This window comes from Watersipora subatra, chromosome 1 (assembly GCF_963576615.1).
Source record: "Watersipora subatra chromosome 1, tzWatSuba1.1, whole genome shotgun sequence".
NCBI lineage: Eukaryota > Metazoa > Bryozoa > Gymnolaemata > Cheilostomatida > Watersiporidae > Watersipora > Watersipora subatra.
The window spans coordinates 14,496,592-14,520,197 of record NC_088708.1 but is presented as its reverse complement, the minus strand read 5'-3'; the positions used below and the strand labels follow the sequence as shown (position 1 = coordinate 14,520,197).

Below are 23,606 nucleotides of genomic sequence, written 5' to 3'. Positions count from 1 at the left end.
CTCCTTATGCACGTGTATTTTACAAATTTATGAGAATACTAATATTTCAAATGGTGTTAACAGATTGTTTCACCTAAACATTTGCCAACAGATATTTAAAGAAGCTGAAACAACTCTTAGGAAATAATAAAGTGCTGTTCCTAAAATGAACAGTCCGTATAAGTGTACAACACTTGAACGCTAAACTATGGCAGGCTAATCTTGCATGTACATGTAGATACCCACTATGATGCCGAGTAGCACCAATGATACACGCATTACTAGCAGCCTGTCTGAGCCACCAATTGAAAAACATTATATGGAAGAAATCGTAAACTTCGAGCCAGCAGATTCGCATGGCAAGATAACCCATACTATAAAGTTCAGCACCGTCGTGCTGTTTTACCCATTTCTTCCTATGACCAGCGATGAAGGCAAACAAAAATGACATGCGATCAGTTACAAAACTTCTTTTAAACCTAAAATACAAAGGCATGCATCATTTTGATGGTTCACATATGGAACCTGACTTGCGGTTTATCCATTATGACATAAGCTATATGCCTTGCGCACTCAGAACTAGTCATTTTCAACATCTCACATGATAGCTTACAGCCCTTTATCTCTTCAAGTAATAATAGTCAATACAGCGCTAACACTGACCAAACAGTCAGCTTAGCTGGTTAAACATCTTCAGTGTCTTTATCAGATTGTTATTGACATGATTAAAGGAAGCGGAAGACCTGTATTACTAATTATGATTGTCACTAATTATGATTGTGCTTACCTGGAAGGGAAGATCTGCAAGAGTTTTTGCCCAGTAATATGACTTGAGACTGTACCAGTAATTGAGGTGCTCTCTCAAAAATACGCTCATCTCCATGGGAACTAAAAGTATGTGCAGGCTAACGGTGTATAACTGCAGAAACTACAGTCAGTAAAAATAATACAAAATATCACCAAGGACTTTGTAACCTGTACATCGTATGATCAATCTGATTGCTTATTAGAATTTGGTGTAGAATTTGATAAACATTAATTAATTTAATTATTAAATATGACATAACAAGGCATCTGCTCTTGTACACTATGGTTCGAAGATAAGAGAAGACAACTCCTAATTTGTTTTTCACTACCAATAATATATCATAACATTTTTATTTGAATCCCGTGGCGCTCTATTTTTCAACCTTTCTCTTAGAGTGGTGCTTTATTAGAGGTGACGTTCAAATAAAGGGTGGCATTGTATTTTTCAGCTCTTCTTCGTACAGGCTGTTGAGAAGATAAATTTAACCCTTTCATGGACGAATCGAATGTTGCCTATATTTTGCACTCTCCTTCAGGCAGTGTGACATTAACCCTTTTGGAGGCAAGAAATTTGCTACCTGACCTCCAACTTGTCGTAGATTCTTTAAATAATCATGCACAAGGAAGCTGACACATGTCACTAACAGTTAATATTTATTGCTTGCAATTAACCAACGATGAACTTGTAGCCTGCGTTGCCATTTGTTGGAGCTTTTAAGTTGTTTATTTCATTTTAAATTTGAAGGTATATTTTATAACTACAGTCAAACATGGATAACCCGAACTTCACAGGACCGAGCGAAAGTGTTCGAATTATCAGAGTGTTCCAGTTATCAGAGCACTGTCACAAGTCCATGTATTTACTTATTTATTAGTAGATAAATGTACATATACAAACTATAATATAAATCAAAAGCACAAATGGCTTGTTTCAAATTAAATGCTTCTAATGTAAAGTTTAAAATGTTTTTATCAAAAAGTATAGAGATTTTTCTATCACTTGAGATTGGTTTGTTGTTTGAGGTGATGTTATTGCCAGGACGTTTTTTAGATTGACATTGGCAAAACTTGATCGTTGTTGAAATGCTCAAAAGAAAAGACATCTTTTTCTTTTGAGCGTTTTGTTTTACCCACGATCAATTTTGCCGATTTTTCTTGAAGTTTATGCAAAGATTACCTCACTTTACCTGGGATTCGTTAAGAGCAACACTCCGAGGCAGTTCAATTAGAAGTTTTATGAGGTTTTACGGTACATTGTATATCACTCACGCTTTTTGAATGGACACTTATTGAATGTACACATGTATTCTGTGTTTAGGTCAAACGATGAATAGTTTTTTTTAGCTAAGACAATGTATACGTTTAATTACAACAATTTTTAAGACGTTTTAAACATTCAAAATTCCGATGTTGATTCAACACGGAATCAACATCGGAAAACTATTCATTGTTTGACCTAAACACGGAATACATGTACGTTCAATAAGTATCCATTCAAAAAGCGTGAGTGATAGAGTGATGTACAATGTACCGTAAAACCTCGTAAAACTTCTAATTGAACTGCCTCGGAGTGTTGCTCTTAACGAATACCACTTTCCTCGCTTCCGAAGGGCGATCGCTAAGCGGATGTTTGGTATAAATCAAATTTCACCAAACCTTTAGAAAAGTCGTTGACAAAAATATTTTGCCGATGGTGGTAATAACAACGCTTATGAATTACGAAAAGTTGAGGTTTACCTCTATGGCTTGGAATAAAGTGATTTTCTAAAGCTATAACAACCGTTTCGGTAGCCGTTGGGCAAAAAACAGTTCGAGTTAGCAGTGTTGAGTTCGAATTATCTATAGCAATTTATCATTATGTGGGAACGGACCAAAGAAACCGTTCGAGTTAACCATGTGTTCGAGCTATCCGTGGGCGAGTTATCCATGTTTGACTGTATATTTTAAAAGGTTGCATAAAAGCTCATTACACTCATCAACATGTTTGTTACAATTCGAGCCAAAACTGGCTTTTTATGTGCAATGAAACAGGAGTTACGAGCGTCGATCCATTGTAAGCCGAGTTCAGATTACCGCAATCATGCTATTAAATAACATGCTTTAAATAAATATGCAGATTTGTAAGTTTTATAATAATAAAACAAATGCTAGAAATATATATTCAGGAACAAATTATATAAACAAACCATTATTATAATACATGCAGCAACAAAAAATTAACATTTCAAAACAAATACCAACATTTTTAAAACAAAAATATTAGCATCATTTGCTCAGCCAATTGTGTTCCGATTGTTGCCTTCGTTTGAAGCCATTTCATATTCTTCTGGCTATTCAATACCTTCTACAGTGTCTTCTGACCTCAACTCGTCTTCTGCACAGCTGAGCTAGTCGATATTAGCGTCCAAACAATTTTTTTAGCAGAGCAAAACTTTTTACGCGATGCAATTTTGAATGATAACTTGTAGCGCGAAAACAAAGAAACTACGTGTAATCAAAATAGACTCAAAATGCGTAATAGCACATTTTCCATCATAAATGCGAAAACCTTTGCCCATATATATCGAAGTATTAGAAAAATAAGAAAGAAAGCATTAGAAAATGAAATACTATTAGCCTGATACAGTTACTAATTATTTCTATGGTGTTGCAATCAAAGTTTCTAATGTTAAAACACAAAGACTTGGAATTGGAAAATAGACTTCAATAAAACAGAAACAACGAATGAATTAATCGTTATTGATGTAATCGAGCCGTTAGCGGATTAAAAATGCCTAATAGTATCGGTGGTCAAATAGAAGTATCATTCAAATAGAAGTAGTGTTCAATTAAAGGGTGGCGCTCTATTTTTCAACCTTTCTCCTATAGTGGCGCTCAAATGGAGATGGTGTTCATATAAAGATGGCGTTCAAATACAGGTGTTACAGTACCATTATTTGTGAAGTATTTGCAATACAATTTATTGAACTGCAACCTAAATTTCTTACAAAAAGAATGTTCATGAACAGATTGCAAACCTGCGTGTCACATTATTTGAAGCGATTGAGCTCAAACTAATGCCTCCCAGTAGCTCATACACACTCAACATGCTTTCCTCATGTCATACAATAGGAACACCTTTTAAATGATTGACAAGGTAACAGGATGATAGAAACGCAGCAACAGCAACAAGCACACTAAACCATTAGTAGTAAGTAAACACACATGGACTAGGGAACAGCCTGTGCTGAATCACTGTAGTTTATAAAAACACTTCAAGTTGTTGATGAGTTCTAGCTATCGTTCTAGTTTCTTACATTTGATGGTCATTAGTGAACTTTGCCAGTCCAATTTATTTGTGCAAGGCGAGTGCAATGGTTGACCACAGCTTGCCATACGCTCATGGTATGGCGCAATATCTCAGTAATGACCACGCAAGCAATTCGTGCAACTCCTGCAATTTGTGCAGCTACTGCCAAATCTTGGCGACCTTGGACCGTATTCAGAATAAATTGTAAGATAAAAGCCTAGAAAGGCAAGAGTGAAAATGAACTTAGTGACAAGGACACAGTGATATCTATCACTGTCCTGATGCCATAGTTATGATGACTGATTGATTATATTCAGCCATCAGGCAGATAAAAGTTAACATACAAAATCTCACCCCGGATGCACTTTCTAAGTCTTGATGGTTAACAAATACGCAAAGACAAATATCCTGGAAACTTCTTAACTTAAAGTCTATTAACTTTAAAAACACTGAACTTATGCAAACATGCCAGTTTTTAGAAAGTGTCCATAGCCTTTGAAATAAAAGGTTTGTGATTGGATAATAGAATGCGAGCGAGCAACAGCAAGATGTCAGCTGCTACACCTGGCCCATTTGCTTGCAGAGATCATAGGCAATCATAGGCACATTTCTACTGGTGATTATGCAGACCACAACTTATGTCAGCAGGATCAGCATCGCAAGGCTCCTAATAATAATAATATGGAAATTTCCAGCCTTGACGCAGATCATTCCACGAGAGAACACGTGAGACCTCCATGCAGGGTCTACCTGAATGATATGAATGTAAAGATAAAAACTTGATGAAAAATGTACTTACAAGTCATAACTGTGGGCATGAGAGCAGCGAACATGATAAAGAGGAGACAGAAATAGAGACATCCTGTGTTGTTGAAGGCTTTGCTGGCCATGTTGCCAATTCCTAGATAGAGCAATCCAATAAGGACCCCCACAAGGAGATGTGTGAGCAGTCGCAACCTTGTCAGTGTCTGCCAATAAGAGATCTCATTAAACAGTGGACAGTGACAGAAAATAGGATATGCGCCCTATGTCAGCCGCTTACCTCTAAAGAAAAAGAGCAGACATTCAACAATTGTCAGAGTGATCAACAATCCATCGTTTTTTGAACATCATCAAGCCGTTTGCACACGCGTTCGTTCACGAAAAAGCCACCATATTTGTAGAAAACGATCGTTTTTCTTTTATTTAATAGTACTTTTCGGTGTTGTTTTGATACTATAATAAAAAAATTGCAACTAAAAGCATCGTTTTCAAACATATATAGCAAAAGCTTTGTGTTTTTAATAATAAAATTGTCTAGAAAGATGGCCGACAACGATAAAATAACGCCACGAAAAAACGAAGGATTGAAGCTAGCGATGTTTCGACCTAGAGACTTTGCAGCTAAAAAAAAACTTTTGTGTTATTAGAGATGAAAGCGCTCGTGGCATCTTTTTGTAAACATCCTAATACGTTTCTCATGTTCTGCATGCGTTAAATAGCTATTTTATCAATGTTGTTCCATTATCGTGCTGGTACTCGAATATTACCTAATCATTCTTCTACAAAATACTTATAATCTACTATTACCAATATTTAGAGAAGGAAATCAACTAAGCAAGCAAATGGTTAGCACAGCCATTTCAACTTGTGATTGGCTGTAAAGAAATTGAATGTTGCCGTAGGCAACTCGACACTAACGAAGCTGCACTGACATGCAAAAAGTGAAAAACTTGAAAGAAATATGAAGCTCCAACTCTAATTGACCTTTCATACTGACTGAGTTCAACAGACTATATGGCCCCAACAGATCGACAGCTTGGTGTCCTAGGATTAATAGATTGAAGGATTTGCATTCCATCAAATGATGTTCACAATAGATCAGATTGACCCGGTGTAAGACCATTTACATAATCATTTGGTTCTAACATCGACAACCAAATTATCACAGAAAACAATGTCAAACATGTCGTAACTTCCTCCATTATTTCTTCTCCTATGTTATAGTATAAAAAGTCCAGGTACCTGCTATCTACCTGGTATCTGCTATATGGCTGGTTTTAGCTAACGTAAGTTATTCATAGGAGCTCTAAACCAAGTGCTCAGGACTCTGAACGTATGTACATAGAAATGTCTACTATTAGTCATGTAAATGCTACAATGCTTACCCTACCTCCTTAACCCTTTCACTGCCATACTTTATGCGAATTCTATGATCGACTGCCGTAGAGGAATTTTTGCGAAATTTACTGTGGTTGTATAGAGACTGAATATTAATGATTTGTGACAACGTAACCAATGATCACTACTATTTCTAAGGCATTAAAAGTGTTGTCCGAAAAAATCTCTAAAAAATTAGCCTGTATTCACGAAGCAAATTATAATCTTTGATCAAGACATTCCAAGTCAAAAATGAACACGTTTTTTACGATTGAACGCTTTAGTTGTAATATTGCTTCAGCAAGCATCTCCTGTGTTAGAAACAAAATATCTTTTGTTGATGATATTATAACCTGTTCAGATTCAGAATTAATTAAATACTCAGCAAAGAAAGTGACAGCACTGACTCTGATGGTAGTGAAAGTAATAGTTTTGTAAGAGTAAGGAATATTGTAGAGCAGGAGTCAGGAACCTTTTTGACTGAGAGCCAAAAAACCCACATGTCCCAAAATTTAATTCTAGGAGAGCCATATATATATATTTTGAATCTCGAAAACATAAAAATAGAAAACAAGACCAACAAATTTAGTATGTTTTAGCCATTTTAGAGTATAAAAAAATTGGATCTATTTTGTTCGTTTATTTTGTATTAACTAATAAACAATTTTGTTCGACGTTCGAACAAAATAAATTCGACGTTCATTTACAAGGATTTGCTTATTGCTGATATTGCTTAAAGTAAAACCAATAACGATATTTTATACGCCTACAAGAAAGCAAAACAACGAAAGATTTTACAAAAAAGCTGTACCACCTGTTCGTCTTCTACATGTATCTGTATCTAGGGTCAAGGTAAGGATGAAAGAAAACTTTCGACGATACTCCAACTAGTGACACGCGGATTGGTCATACCGATCAATCGCTCTTAAGTATTCAATGACAAATGCGCAGCTACCTATTCCGTTTTGTTGACAAAGCTGACGATCTATCATGACGAACTAAGATGTCATAAAAGTTGTATATAATAGATATAATGCCATACGCACGTCGTTTTTGCTTTCACAAGTACGGCGAGATAGATTATCATTCAAAATGAAAACCTGCCCGACTTGACATTTCACGTTATATGGAATTTTTTTACGTAGCAGGAAGCAAAAACTTCACATAAATCCTTTATATTATCTGGAACTTACAATATAAGAGGTGTACGTTATAGGAGCGTCTACTGTATTATATTGATTAAATTAACAGCAAAATTGTGGATTCTTCTTTCCATTGATTTATCAAAGAGCCAGGTGCAATCATCAAGAGCCACATATGGCTAGAGAGCCATAGGTTGCGGACCCCTGTTGTAGAGGATCGTTATAGCTTCGTAGCAGTTGTAGCTTCACATAGCTTTAGCAATGCAAATAATATAGATATATTGAATTTTTTTGCATAGCCTTGCTAGTTAAATTATTGGCAACATAAAATATATAACAAAAATGTTCCAAATAGGGTTTGATATTGAAAGAAATTGTATACATATCGCCCAGCCAAATCCACAATTTTCAGTAAAATGGCTGGCAGTAGGCCGAAAACTATTTCCGTACATGGATGGCAGTGAAAATGTTAATAGAAAGAATGCGGGTATCTTGGATGATGTACAAAAATGGACATACGGAAATATACAGTATATAATAACTTACACTATCTCTAAAGGCAGAGAGCATATCTCTCAAAAAAAGGACTTTAAATTGAGTTGAACTGCTTGTGGCAAACTGGTGGTCTCGCCGACAGCATCCTGCATTGCCAGTTTCCTGTCAAAACATACGCCTATCAGTAATATGATTGGTTGTTAACTACCAGTCACTTGTAATTTGCCGAGGATCATTACTTATAGTCATTAAAAAATTGGCAACGTTCCGATACCCGTCTGATGCTGTCCTTGTAAGGAACCCTCGCTAAAGTGACAACATAACATAAAACAGCTGATAACCAAGCGGAGAGACAAGCAGAAAACCAAAATACAATATAGATAAAAACACAGAGTATTTATAAATGCAAAACTTTAATAAGGCAACATTTGCATAACTAGAAACATCATGCAGGTGTCTAGCAAAAGATGACCTGTTGTTAGACTAGATAGGATTAACGCATAGACAATGCTATACATAATATGTATTAGGTGGTGTTACACTTCTGATGTGCATATCAAATCCTCCACTACTATATGTACAGTTGTATAATACATGATAACCTTGGCTAATACCTATATGGAGAGTGTGAGTCTGCTTAACCAGGATGGTAAATCCTCACAAGTACGCGCTAGTAACATGCATCACCCAATTGCTACGGTGTAAGAGTTTTCCGGATAAGTAATTAATTTGGCTAATCATAAAAGATGACAATGTCCAAAGATGGATAAAACTTGACAAGGCAAGGCCTGCTCTACATTAATCAAGAGAGTGTCTGAACCATAGAGTAAATGATCTCTCTGCTCCTGGTTGGCGTCTTACGCAAAATACTAAGTACTAGTGAGGCAGTACTTATATCTGGCTGCTACAACATAAAGGAAGGGGAGATCGTGTGTGTGCATAGTGCTGGGAGCGGAAGGTAATTTAGCACATCTGAAGCTGTAATGCTCGGAAGATAGAGCGAAGGGCTGCCCATGCAACGCATATGCTTGAATTTGCTGATTACATGAACAGATCAAATAGATCAATATGACTTGGAAGCTCATCCCAATGTGCAGTATGGAACCAACAGTAGCTAACTAAATAAAAGGTCATAATAAATGCTTTAAGAAGCATTTAGATAATTGCAACTTTACAAGGACTGTATACTTGCTGCCTACCGAGCAGCATTAATATATTCTCTATTAATGGCCAATTTAGTGAAACAAGTTTAAAAGTAAAAATATGAAATAACTAACATAAAAACCAAACTTTCCTCATAAACAACACAAATGAAGCCTCGATGTTATTTTCTTATTACAACAGAATGGAAAGCCTGAAAGAGAACATGGAGAATGGCAGTGGAAGCCTTGAATGAAGGAGCCGAGACTGTAGGGTGCTTGAAGGCATAAATAGCTAGTTGACTGACTACAGTCATGATAACAAAGTCTCTCACGTATTTCATGGGAACAATAGCAAAATAAAACTAGTCAGTTAGATAGGCAGAGCTAATGAAAGAATCGATGATTAGTATGCATCGTTGTTTTGACACCCAAACCAACAGCTAAAGCGTACAAAGTTCTATAGAAACTGACCTGTGATATACCTGAGGTTCCCTATCAATAATACGAACAGCATTTACAATATATCCTGAACCTTTTTGCCACAACAGGTGCAAAGTTACAACATAGTTGAACAAAAAGTTATTTTTTAATCTACAAAAAATTTCATTAAAAAGTTTTCACCGTGTTTTCGTTGACTAATATGCTGCACCGATAAAAAACCTGGGGTGTTGGCAAGTGCAATTGAGTGAGTGGTTAGTTCACAGCACCCTGAATATGGAATTGTGTCATCCTTGCACTTTTATAAACGGAAAACCGAAAATGACAAGGCAATAAAATGTTGAACAACTTTCATTATGAATTTCAGATTTTTGCACACAGAACAGGTGGGGATCTAAAATGTATCTTTGCCATTCTAATGGTACACTTTGGCTGTACTTTGAGTGGACTAGAGTATCAAATTAAAGATGCAGCCTAGCACGACTGGTTCATACACACAATTTGATCAATAAAAAACACGTGTTCGAGAAGTGATACAGTCACAGGGCAATCTGCCAGTGAAGGCACCACAGGATAACAAAAAACGTGGACAGCTATAGGGAAAATTGAAACAAAATATGGATATTCAGTGAGTGAAACCCTAAATCATTGTCAATAACCTAATAAATTGCAGATGTACTAAAACTAACCTCTTCAGAAGAGTCCTTGCTGCTACTGTCAGTGGCTGAAGCGGAGGTAGGGTAATTTTTCTTCTTGTGCTGGTGCAGCTCCATGCCACTACTTTGCTCACTCGGACTGGACGAGTTGGTACTGAGACAGGAAGTACTATTTCTATCACCACTCGATAGGGACTGTTTTATAGATGGGGTGTAGTTACTGCTGAATCTTTTGGGTATGCATACTTTGTAGCGATTGTTGAAAGCATCACATTCACCCGAGAGGACAGCCTGTGCTAGCGTGGATGCTACCGATCCGTACTCTCCATTTATTACCTCCATAACTGCCGGCAAAAAGAGCATCTGAATTAATACTGTTATAAGGAAGGCAGCACCAGGGTAACCAATAATAACTAACAGCAACAACACCCTTGTTTTCCATGAACAACGGCTCTTGGTGAATGAATATTGATTCACAATTCATATGCTGCTCATGCTGCTGCCTACACTGATGGAGCAGCTACTGCTGCCTATCGTGTCCAAGAGAAGCTACTGCTCCTATCATGTCATCAGATATCAACAAAGGAAATTGATTTGGGGCACAAAAGTAATGGGCACCGGATATTCATAAATGTAGACACCGAAAGTTTAGATAACTTGTAAACAGCTGGTGGAGACACTAATAACCACCTCCAGTCCCAATCAAATACATGAACTGTCATACGGAGCATACCTCTATGAGAAGTACAAGAAAACTATACACTGTTATGATTGAGAATAATTAGATGATAGTGCGGACATACCAAAGTCTGCTGGATTATGATACGGAGGACAGTGCAGGTTCTGAGACTGCAAGTATGGAACTAAACATTGCAGCTTTCCTTTGTAAACGCACTGACCATTGGCTAAAAGGTACACCTGTAAAATGCGCGGAAAGAAAAGTGCAATGAGTATAAACTATGCGATATAACATCAACTCCTTTACTGTACAGCAGCACTGTTTTCTGAGGCACGCCTCAGAGAACTTAACACAGAGGAACAATAAGAAATATATACCCTAAATATAATAATGTAGGTACTATAGAATACTGTTGAATGACCAGACTACACAATAACAATAATGACTATGCTTGAAATAACATGAAATGGAATGTAAGGTTGAATACACACGAATAGAACAAACTGCAAACACTTGCGTTGCAAAATGAACAGGAGGGCAGGAGTTATAATACTTTTCTATGTAATATTGCATGAACTGCCACTAGTTAGATGATAGTGTCTACCAGACAGGTAATGCTAGTCAATCACTAAGTCCATCATCTGCAAAAGTCCATAGCTTCCCCTGACCATCTAACACTTACATTATCAAACATCTCAAACGTCTTGGCACTAGGCTGATGCATGGTGCATACGATAGTCCGGCCTCCCCTTGCCAGCTGCCGCAAAATGCTGATACATTGGTTGGTGGAAGCACTATCAAGCCCGCTATATGAACAAAACAACAAATGGATAAAGTAAAGCAAATGATAACAACTAACATCAAGCTATGATTATTGGGGCGTTAGTCTTTACTCGTCTTTACGTCATAGCTGAGTGCAGAGTGCAAGAAGCAACACCTTTATTTGATTATAAGTAATGCGTCCATTCAATTCCTTTAGAATACAGAAGATATGATTACGTGATACGTTAGTTTGGATGAACTATACTACTATAAGCGCAACCTTCATGGCTACTACACCGAGTCATATCCACCATTCCTAAGCACTCGTTAACACTTTAGCTCTCTGTTGCATGTACTTTAGCTCTCTGTCGCATGTACTTTAGCTCTCTGTCGCCCCACTACCTAGCCTCACTTTTCGCATGCACATAGAGATACAGCCATCCCAACCATAAATATAAATTATAGATTTTAGACTGACCTCGTCGGCTCGTCAAAGAACATGAGTGGTGGGTTGTTGACAAGTTCAAGGGCGATGGCAAGACGTTTGCGCTGGCCGTTTGTCAGGTTGGCGGTGCGAGTACGGCGACATTCCGTCAGACCCATCATGTCAAGAATATCTTCGATCTACCGAGAAAGATCAAGACTATGACTAGGGTACAGCGAGTGGGATACAGCAGCAGCGCATGGGTAAACTCATAGAGACAGATAGATGTTGATCATTTGTCATAACAATGCTTGAAACGAAATCTAGTCTCATATTATGGAAGAATGGATTGTTGACTACAATGATAGACAGCGGCTGCTAGATAACATGTTTTAGCAAATCAGTCACCAGTAACAAGCTATGACACATCGGGAAGGATGAGGGAAAATATAGGGAGTGAACAATAACAGATTGGCGATATAGACAACAAGACGCGTCATTGAAAGCTTTAGCAAGCTAATGACTATTCACTTGAAACCTAGTGAACAGTAAGTAGCAAATAAAAGGAGCAGGCTTGTGGATGCTCCCATATAATCAGTATTGTAATATGCGCAACCTACACGTGTAATTCACTCAATACTACTCACAACAAGGAGGCGAGAATTGATTATTTCGATCTACATTCATGTTTGTGACAAAATGAGGATGCGTACGCAAAATCTATCTTCAATATACACACTCATTATGAAATGTAATCACTTGGGCGAAGGAAAAACTCTTTCTACTAGCAATCAAACATACTAATGCGCTGGTGAATATATAGGAGAGCAAGTCGTATAAAGCAAGTGTACCTACCAGCTAAGGAAATACATTAATCTTACTAATATTCATTCTTACGATATACATAAACAGCTACGTATATACTAACAAGGGTTGTGCTGTAACAGTGCAAAGAGCTCAATAAAAACAGAGATAAACAGACTTTAATTGAAATGGATGCTGATTCTGGACTATAACAATATTATGCTAACCGATTCTTCAGGAATTGGTTGTAATTCGTAGCACAAAATTGATAATCCTATCAGACTAGCATTGTGTCTTTTTGCTTTCACACAAAATTATATATAAATATCATCTAGCTATGGGTAAGGTAAGATTAATATTTCACCAAAAGAAAACTGTGTAAAAATTGAATGTTTAAACTCCAATACAACTTTTTGCCATTACAAATAATGTCAATAAATTTAATCTGTTGCCCGATTAGAAAATAACCTTTTAAGCATTTTACACAATTTCACACAACCAACTGTATATTAATGGAATAGATAATATATAAAACACCCCTAAATATCTTATAAACAATCTCTTGAGAAAGAAGCTGTAGTGCCATATCTGTATCAGCTTGTATCTCAGCCTCATTATTGGAAATTTTCGGGTAAAAGAAAAGGAGTAGAAATAACTGTTTTAATTATTCCAATAAAATATAAAAATAATTCGTAAACCTCAACGAACGTATTCGCCTACAACGATAGAATAGTAAAAATAATGAAAGAAAGAACGTCAGTTGGGAACCAATAGTGTTCAAGTTTTGAATTGTTGTTTGGCATCTGCAGCAAAGCCTGGAATTTTTTGCTGAAACTGATTTCGACTTAGGAGACATTTGAGACTAAAATATTTAAACTTTTTCAAGTCTAAATCTTGCCTATAAACCCATTTTCTATGCCACAATAGAGAGTGACAAGATGACCTGACAGGAAATATATTTCCACGGCTACTCTGAGATTAAAAGTGGCCTTCACACCAGCCATTTCTTATCACTGTTCGTAAAGTAGCCATCCATTGGCCATCCACGATGCATCAAAGGCCATGTTTACACAGCGTTGCGCAACTCTTGGCCAACAGCAGCCATTGCATGAGGGAAAATCACTGCAATGGCTTGGGAGTGGATATTTAGTGTCATGGCAAAATGTCAGCCAACACCACATAAAATAATACGCTACGCTATTGACATTATGACATATTTTGCTCAATGATTATAATAAAACATGCTTAAAGTTTAGTCTTTATATATATAATCTAAAGACAACATTACAACTGCATGTTTCTGCATTGAGCTTCTACAGATGTCTTAGCGAATGTCACTAGCTCATTATAAACACGTGCTCGTTTGTAAATGAGTTCAATTCAGTTTAAACTCATGGAATGCATACAAGAAGCCCTTGTGTTGTCCTTGCATGTTTCAGAAGGAAGCCATTAACATGAATGACACACACTCTGAAGGACATATGCTTATGCCTTACCAAGCTTTCCTTTTCTTCCATAACCATCGACTCGGCAAGCTTGAGATTGGCGGAACATAGGAGAGCCTCCTCGACAGCTAGGTGTGGCAATAGTTGATCATCTTGCATTATGTAACAGGACATTTTTCGGAATTTGCGTAAATTCCTTACTGAACCATTAGTCATTATGTCTCCTTCAACGTGGTTTGTTCTGCAACGCAACACAAGTAGTACATTACCAGCAACACCTTCCTAACAATACTATTCATCACAGTACAGCAAGCGTCAGCTGTAATAATTTGATGAGGTGCTATATTAGCACGCAGTTACATCGGCTAGTACATGCTGAACACAGGTGCGCTGCTAGTAGCGCAAACAAATTAGTTCAATCTATGAGATCATCCACCCAAGGAAAGCAGACAGCCAAGTGTAACAAACTCATGATTAGCGTAACAGTGACTGGAGCAAGCATGTACCTGACAGGCATGGACAGTGTTAGCTTTTATTTATTATTACTTACTAATCGTACTTCCTTCTTTCTACTAGGTTACTACTCAACAGTGTATTCAACAAGACCAGTTGCTCGATTCTCATTATTGCCCAACAGATCCACTTGGCTCCGCTATCATATCCAAGCCTAATGATTGCGTACTAACATACTTACATAACGAGTATGATATCATCAACAAAAAGAGATGGAAAGGTGATGGTATGGCAAAATAGCTAGAAGCCATATCAAAAATGAATATAACATCTCACAGACCCAGGCGACAATAGTTAAGTTTGGCCTATGGCCAATGGTTGCTATATCTGAACGATCAATCAGAGTATGCTGCTGCAAGAACTTAAATTACATATGCAGAGTATGTGAGCTGAAGTATTAAATCACGGACACCACAGCTAAATGGCCTGTCAGATAGATGGATATGCAAATTGAGTGGTTCTTTTCTGGTCATTACCAGCTGTTGAATATGTAATTGCGCCCAAGTCCATGACGAACTATCTCCATATGATGAAACAAGTATAAGTTACGGTAAGTTTATACTTGGCACTGATGCTTTTCTCACAAGCTTCTAATGAGACCAGCATCAATAGAGTACCATTACTTAATTCAATTACAAGCGAGTATATTTTTATATGCTGACAACAAACTAAAAATAAGAAACCTACACTTGTAATAATTCCTTCTGTAAGTAACATGCTTTCTGATAGCATTCCCATTACGGCAAATATTTTGATGTTAGCTAAAAAGGTTTTGGGTTGCTTTCGGCTGATCGGCTAACCTATGTTAGAGCCAAGCAAACTTGAGTTTTTTAAGTTAATGAAAATGATAAGACTGCGAGACACATAATTCTTTTCATGACAAATTAAAATGAAACATGAAAAGGATCATTTACCATATAACCTCATCGGCCAATATACAGCTATTTCGAATACTTTTAACAAAATTGACCAATTTATTCGAAACAGCATAAAAAGCACTGGTATGTGCGATGGTCCCATAGTGTCACTAAGGCATCAATGTGATGCCTTTCAACAAACGCCGGTCTCCTACAATGGCTCAACTCACTTGTAGCCTGACAATATATTCATGAGTGAAGATTTGCCAGCACCGGATGGGCCCATGATGGCTGTGAGTTCACCAGAGGGAAACAAGCCAGATATGTTCTTCAGTACTCGCGTAGACGCTGTCAAACAAAACAGGGAACATTAAGACAAGATGACATGGTTGAGTTTGGTGAAGAGACGATGGAATATAAACAATCCAAAGTGGTTTACAAGACATTACAATGATGTTCATATAAGCAAGCATTGCTCTTATGTAAAGCGTTCAACAAAGAGAAAGCAATAGACAACAGCTTTGGAATACAAAGTACAACACTGAGTCAGTAGTTACATTACAGCTGATATCAGTGGATTTTCTGCTATGATCAGCTGAGCGTGCAACTTTGCTTGACCAATAGGTGATAACGCGCAGCCTTGAGGCAATCGCAAAGTAAAATTTCATCACAATGCGATTAGTTTTGTACCCTTTGTACCCAGCATTCTGAAGAGCTATATTAAATTAATACCATCATGGCCCTTGGTCTCGCTTAATGCTTCTCTAGGGGTTCACTGTTTCTTTCCACAAACTCACAGCTATCACATTAAACTCATTTTAAAATACCACGAGGAAACTATTAGTTAGATGTTTTACATACGTTTGGACAATCCTTCGGGCAGGGTGTACGATAAATCCACAAACTCCAAGTCGACAACTTTTTTGCCACAACTGATACCAAAGGTTTGCGCAGCTGTGTCATTCTCACTACTTGAGGACCTAGTAAGACGCGGTGATGAGCTGCCCAGATCAGCTCCTAGTGATGTGGGCAGGTGTACCGCTACCGACAGCAGGTCGGCCATTGAAAAATCTTAACTGATCATATATCCTTTCTGCAATTAAAATGTTAGCGGTGTTACAACAATGCAAAATGTGTAAGCACTTCTGTCATCAGTATTTGATATAGAAAGATAAGAGAGAGATGCGCGTTGAACTGAAATGTAAATGTATGATGAATTATTGTACAAACTAGATGGTAACTTAGTAAACCACATTCATGCTAGTAAAAACTTACACTACAAAATAATACACCAAAAAATTGAGAAAGCAAATGAGCAGCTTTGAAAAGTTGTTTTTGAAATTAGGTTTACCATTGTTTTAAACTGCCCAGATGTGAAAAACTAAAAAAAAGAGTCCTACATTTTCCAAAAAGAAAATTTAGAGCTAATACTAATAAAAATCTTTGTAAAACGTTGTAAATGGCTACTGACGATGTAGATGAGATGGAAAATACAGTATTGCAGTATGGAAAATACAGTAATGGTAATGAAATATTACTTCTTGCTTACCTTTTTCTAAGCAAAAAGTAATATTGCACCGATTTTATTGCTGGATAACATTAAAATAAAACTTGCCTGCGGGTCATCCTTCCAGCTATTGTAATGCGCAGGATAAAATCATAAAATGCGCGTTCTAAAATGACGTTGTGGTCGATAAGCAAATTAGAAACAGTCGACAAAACACACAGTAAATTATTTTTGCAAGAATCAATGGTCCACCAAAAATCAATAGCAAAACAAATCATTGATGTTTATCTTCATAAACAAAAATAATTAAAATTGTTCAGGATGGGATGAAACTTCGGCTAGACAATGATTAAGGTTTAGGGATTTATGTATAAGAGGGAATTACTATATCTTAAACTAAAAGTATATATAATATAAATGTGACTCACCTACAGATCACTGAGTACAGCTGTGTACGCAATATTAATAGTCGTCCCTCTTCAGGCTTGATTGCAGGCCAAGACACGCGACAACTTTTAGAACAGATAGCTCGAGTGTTCTAAACGAAAAAGATTTGAAATTAATCGTAGTACGTCTCGTTTCGTGTTTTGGCGTTCCTATTTTCGCGAGTCGATCGTTGATTGTTACAAACGCCGCCAACATAATTTTATTGTGCTTCTTTGTTCTAGCCTATTATCTAATTTATATTAAACAGTTCAACATTAATAATACACTTGTTAATTCCTATTTGAATATAAAATTGTCAATTTTATAAGTTTAAATTTGATAGAATGACCCGTTTGGCAATTTTGATTCGCGCTATATGTCGTCACAGAATTGCCGTACATATTTGGAAAAGCTTACCCGCCTACAATCATTTGATTGGTCGATTCGTAGACTTCAGTAAACAAAGCTTCGTGATTTCGGCAGCTACCACCAGATAAAAACGTTATACATGTACATTTAAATACTCAAAATTTCATGTGCGTTTGTGAGGAGATGCAAATGTGGTTTTTCTTTTGCTTTATCATCATGTAAGTGGAGGGTCAGTGTAGCCATTATTGTGAAAACCTTTCCATATAGTTGCTTCACGGCTTTTTCTGCTACTACAACACCATAATGGAATGATACCGGTATAGTATTTTCCAGCAGCCCTATCACACTTTTCACTCAAGGCCAAACGCGGTTTTGAACTCTAAACTACCAATATAACTGCGCAATTAATACTGGGCCTGAAAACTAACACATGTAAATGTTTTGATGTTAAGTACAAACCTAAACTACCTTGCTTTAATCATAACCATAGCTCAAGTGTCATTTATTATGAAAATAAGGCTTTGGATCAAGGGTCATGGGTGGACTTGATGGCACTCAGTCAACCCTGTTGGGTTGAACAAAATCAATGAATACACCAGTAAAGCAATGCTAAATCTTGGACGAGTAACTCATCCTAGGTTCATCTCTACACATATGCGGTTCTACTCAACTATACATGATGAATCAGACTATCTGAACTTGTCTATCATGGTAAGGCAACTCTCAAGTTATTGCAAGATTTTTCCATCTGATATATACAATGCTTCTAGTTTGATGGAAAGAATTAAAACCAATGTTTTATATTGTTTCTTTTGAGCTCATAGCGTATGACATTGATAAGCCATGACTCAATCGCACTAATAAAGCATCGCAGTGTTAAAATGCACAGAAATTCCACAAATAGTATATTTTGAGTCGGTTAGATGATGAAATGTATGTATCCATCTGAGTGAAACTAAAGACACACAAAAGTATGACACATTTATGTCAAAGACGTATCGATACTCTAATGTTCACAAATGAGCAAAACATAGGAGTACACAGTTTATAATAGGCGCCATATCGTTACTGAAATACAAAATATATACTGACGCATGACATCTGATCATGTTTAAAAAGGTTGACTTGCAACAAAATTCACATTACAGTTATTTGGTATCAAAAGATTTACCATGTTTTACTCTTTGTGTTGTAGGTGCCAAAAATGTGCAAATGTGATTACAAGTTCTTAAAAGCGAAAAAACGAACAGTTAATCGCAGCCACTCGAGACCGCCGTAGTTTGGATTCTCTTTCCAAAACGACTCAAATGTGACGTAGTTGTGGTAGATGGTTTCTGTTTACACTTTCATGCAACCTTATTCGTCGAAATATTTTCACAAATATACTTCACGCATTCAATAAAACCATGTCTATTGTTCTTACGCGTCTGTTTTATTGTCAATGTAATGCTGTCACTTTTAGCACTGATATCTTGTAGCTTACTTTCTCACATGCACTAGTAGAAATGTTAGATGCACTAGTAGAAATGTTAGATGCACTAGTAGAAATGTTAGATGCACTAGTAGAAATGTTAGATGCACTAGTAGAAATGTTAGATGCACTAGTAGAAATTTTAGATGCACTAGTAGAAATGTTAGATGCACTAGTAGAAATGTTAGATGCACTAGTAGAAATGTTAGATGCCCTAGTAAAAATGTTAGATGCACTAGTAGAAATGTTAGATGCACTAGTAGAAATGTTAGATGCACTAGTAGAAATGTTAAATGCACTAGTAGAAATGTTAGATGCACTAGTAGAAATGTTAGATGCACTAGTAGAAATGTTAGATGCACTAGTAGAAATGTTAGATGCACTAGTAGAAATGTTAAATGCACTAGTAGAAATGTTAGATGCACTAGTAGAAATGTTAGATGCCCTAGTAGAAATGTTAGATGCACTAGTAGAAATGTTAGATGCACTAGTAGAAATGTTAGATGCGCTAGTAGAAATGTTAGATGCGCTAGTAGAAATGTTAGATGCCCTAGTAGAAATGTTAGATGCACTAGTAAAAATATTAGATGCTTAGATGTTAGATTTAATCATGAACTGTCGTCAAAAATATTAAAAGTGCAACTAAAACTTGTCGACAAAAGTTCCTTCAAGATATCCGGCTACAACAGCAGTATAGCTGATGGAGTAGGTTGCAGTTTACACTGCTAGGTACACAAAGATAGACAAACTCGACTCCATTCTTCAATCGTGTAATGAACGCTCTAAAATTATTTGTTAAAAGGTTGCAACGGTTCATAGCAAATTTTGATGGCTAGAAAACATTTTAGATTTTAAAAGAGTGAAATACAGAATTTGAAATAATGTGCTCTGAAAACTAAAAATAAAGCTCTGATAAGTACATGTATATATGAAATCCATCGAGAGGCTTTATCAATTTTAATCTATATAATTAATAGAACAAATACACTGCTGAAAGACCCTTTCCACTCAACCAGAACTAACCAGAAATACAACTACAGAAAATGTATTCCATGAACATTCAGTTTTAGGGTGGCTTCTACACTGCAACTTTAGTTTTGTGAACCAAAAGGCAAGGAAAATTATTTTCTCACATTTATGAATGAAAAAGGTTTTACAGATTTATGCTAAGCCATAAGCTAACGAGCTAATGAAATATGGCTATTAGAGATGTTCAAGTGATATGAGCATGAAAAAATTGTTTTGCTATTTGCAAAAACCTGCTTTATATTACTAAACTGACTTTGGAATCAACTACTCTCTTACTGTTGATTTTATCAGACAGTGCTTCAGTAATCCAATGTCATTACACGTACATGTACTTTTAATTTAATAATGCAGGGCAAATTCGAGTGTAACTTTGTAATGTCTTCAGCTTGGAATGATCAAAATGAGCCAGATCTCTTGCCTTAACAGATCAACTGGCAAGCTAATGATAAATGCTATTAGATAATCATCACCAACAGGTCACATTACCCCAACCTGATCACCGTATGCTGCACAAAAGTAAAACTTATCTTACCATAGATAGATAACTCCTATTTAACCTACCATAGGTAGATAACTCCTATTTATCTTACTACAAGTAAATAACTTTTATTTAACTTATCATAGTTAAAGAACTCCTATTTATCTTACCATAGGTAGACAACCTCTATATAACTTACCATAGGTAGATAACCCCTATTTATTTTACCATTGGTAGATAACTCCTATTTAACTTACCATAGGTAGATAACTCCTATTTGTCTTACCATAGGTAAATAACCCTATTTGTTTTACTATAGGTAGATAACCCCTAATTATCTTACCATAGGTAGATAACCTCTATTTAACTTACTATAGGTAGATAATCTCAGTTTTCACAACCTGGTACTGTCAAGCTAGGGAGTTGTTCTACTGAGGTAATTACAGCTCAGTATAAAACATACTGTGCAACTCTCTCACCTAACACTTGGATTGCTCATGCCATATTTACTGGGCATTCAGAAATTAGTTAGACTGAGCTTTACGTGCTAGAATTTTTTTTCGAAATCAGTCTCAAAGCACAATATCTACATTGATGTCATAAAAGCGCAAAAAATATATCAACATAATTAAATCGCGTGACAATAATTTCACAAATATTTATTTGCAACTACGTACAATATTTGATTAAGCTGCCCAGACATACAAGCCATAAAAGCAGAAGTTAGACCACCTACTAACAGTTGGAAATTGCCAAGTCCTGGAGCAAAATATTAAAATTAGCTATTAAAGAGCAAATTAGACTACAACAGATATAAAAAACAAATGAAAAGAGTAAACAAAATTTGACAAACTCCTTTTTATGGCACTAGTATGTAAATACAATAATTATATCAATATTGTTACCTGCATAGGCAGGCCAAACAAGGCTTCGCTATCTAGAACCGTTATAGATTAATGAAATGGGCAGTACTTACGTTAAATAAGATCAATTTGCATGTGCCTTTAATGGTATGTACCCTTTTCAAAAATATTCAACAAAATAGAATCCCAAGATGCAGATTTGGCAGATAGATGTTCATTACCTGCATCTTGTGATGTTCAACACTTTTTTGCTTGTTGATGAGTCTGTAACTAAGGCGAGATTAAAAGGATTTTGACAAATGTGGTATTGGTATTTGATAGTTGCGCAGCAGATGAGCAAAAGTCTTTCTATATCTACATGTATATATATAGAGTAAGATTCTTAAAATTATCACCAAATACTTTTAAACACAGAGAGCCATCAATTGCTTGGTGGCTTGACATGTCTTGGAGTAAGCTAAACAATCTCAAATAAAGCTTTTATGAAAAATAGCCTGTTCAGTTGTACCCTTGCATAACTGATCCTGAACGACAGTAAAGGAACAGAAAATAATTAGTTTCTTGATACCTCAAAGCTGTCATAAAAACTCAAAAACAGCCAGATAATGAATTAATGATAAAATTTTATTTTATACGTTGACATTAATAACCTGAGAATAATCATTACACAAAATTGTTGCAGTCAAAAAAGAAGCAATCAAGTTTTGTTAACTGACCAAATCTCAGCAACTTACGTTTTCGTATTGCTATGATATATTGCTTTTCTTACATCTGGTAGATAGCTCAAGAGATAAAACTATAGATAACTGGATATATAGATGAATAGATAGATAAGATAGATGTAGGCAATTTATAAATAGTACTGTAGTTTAGATCGATTTTATAGTTGCATTTTTTATGTGTTTTGTTGTAAACACCCCAGAACAGGGCAACTTGTCATTTTATCAGTAATGATACTAAACCACATACATCATACAAATGGACATATTGATATATAGACAAAAATAGATATACATATATTATATTACATTGATAGATGTTTACATTATGTACTTATAAGGCAAAATTAATAATTTGTGCTATTTTGCATTTGTAGCTTTACAAGTATGTAAAATATTGTCTGCTATGTTTACAAGCAGACAATATAATATAAGCAGACAATTGTGTGTGATAATAGAAAATTTTTTTTATTACTTCACCAAACTACTTTTTGAGCTTATAAATATTTTTCTCCTATAAGCATGTGATGAAGACATGCATTTATTAAACTGTCAATTCATTTAGAAATCATCAAATCAATCTGCATATTATATGGTGGCAACTAGAAGAAATACGAGTTCCGATAAATAGACAGGACATTGAGAAATTATTCAGATACGGTATTTGGGTAATGAAGAGCAGCCTGCAGTGCACACCGAGCACAAAGCACTACCAAGGATTGATCCACCAAGTGACCTTAAATTTTTTGATCAGGTAAATGGATTCAGTGAAGAGCCCAGTGTCTAAGATGCATGGATTTCATTAGAGTAAATGAGCATCCTGACGGGAGATGTATATACACACTCAAGTATGTTCTTTCAGAGGGCTATTTCAGAGAGCTGAAGATAATATTCTACTGAGAGATACACTTGAAGATACCTATGACAATATGTCGAGGGCACTTGACAACTATTTTGCTGTCAGAATGAGCATATTGTCTAAAGAGCCAAACTTAACAAACGAGTTTTAAATGGTGAAAGGATGGATGGATTCATAAACAAGCTCCATCCACAAGTAAAATATCATAAGTATGATGCAGTATGATGCTTTATGTGAAGAACCGATCAGAGACCAATTAATAACAAATTACATGTCTGAAGCAGATCTCACAGTCGCAATTGCAGTCAAAATCA

General features: G+C 36.1%; 1 protein-coding gene across 2 annotated transcripts in view; it reads right to left on the bottom strand.

Moving 5' to 3' along the window:
- Nucleotides 1–17,565, bottom strand: part of LOC137410652 (ATP-binding cassette sub-family G member 1-like) — a 28,189-nt gene extending 10,624 nt beyond the window's left edge. The window contains exons 1-12 of one of the 2 annotated variants that reach the window (XM_068096113.1): nt 17,507–17,565; nt 16,433–16,664; nt 15,802–15,919; nt 14,253–14,442; nt 12,007–12,152; nt 11,449–11,572; nt 10,891–11,005; nt 10,121–10,431; nt 9,465–9,485; nt 7,903–8,013; nt 4,875–5,043; nt 767–867 (exon numbers count right to left, since the gene is read on the bottom strand). In XM_068096113.1, the coding sequence (XP_067952214.1) occupies nt 767–867; nt 4,875–5,043; nt 7,903–8,013; nt 9,465–9,485; nt 10,121–10,431; nt 10,891–11,005; nt 11,449–11,572; nt 12,007–12,152; nt 14,253–14,442; nt 15,802–15,919; nt 16,433–16,634 (1,608 nt within the window). In that variant the 5' untranslated portion in view covers nt 16,635–16,664; nt 17,507–17,565. The remainder of the gene's footprint in view (nt 1–766; nt 868–4,874; nt 5,044–7,902; nt 8,014–9,464; nt 9,486–10,120; nt 10,432–10,890; nt 11,006–11,448; nt 11,573–12,006; nt 12,153–14,252; nt 14,443–15,801; nt 15,920–16,432; nt 16,665–17,506) is intronic. The other variant, XM_068096115.1, reaches the window with a different exon arrangement.
- Between the last annotated feature and the right edge of the window lie 6,041 nt (nt 17,566–23,606).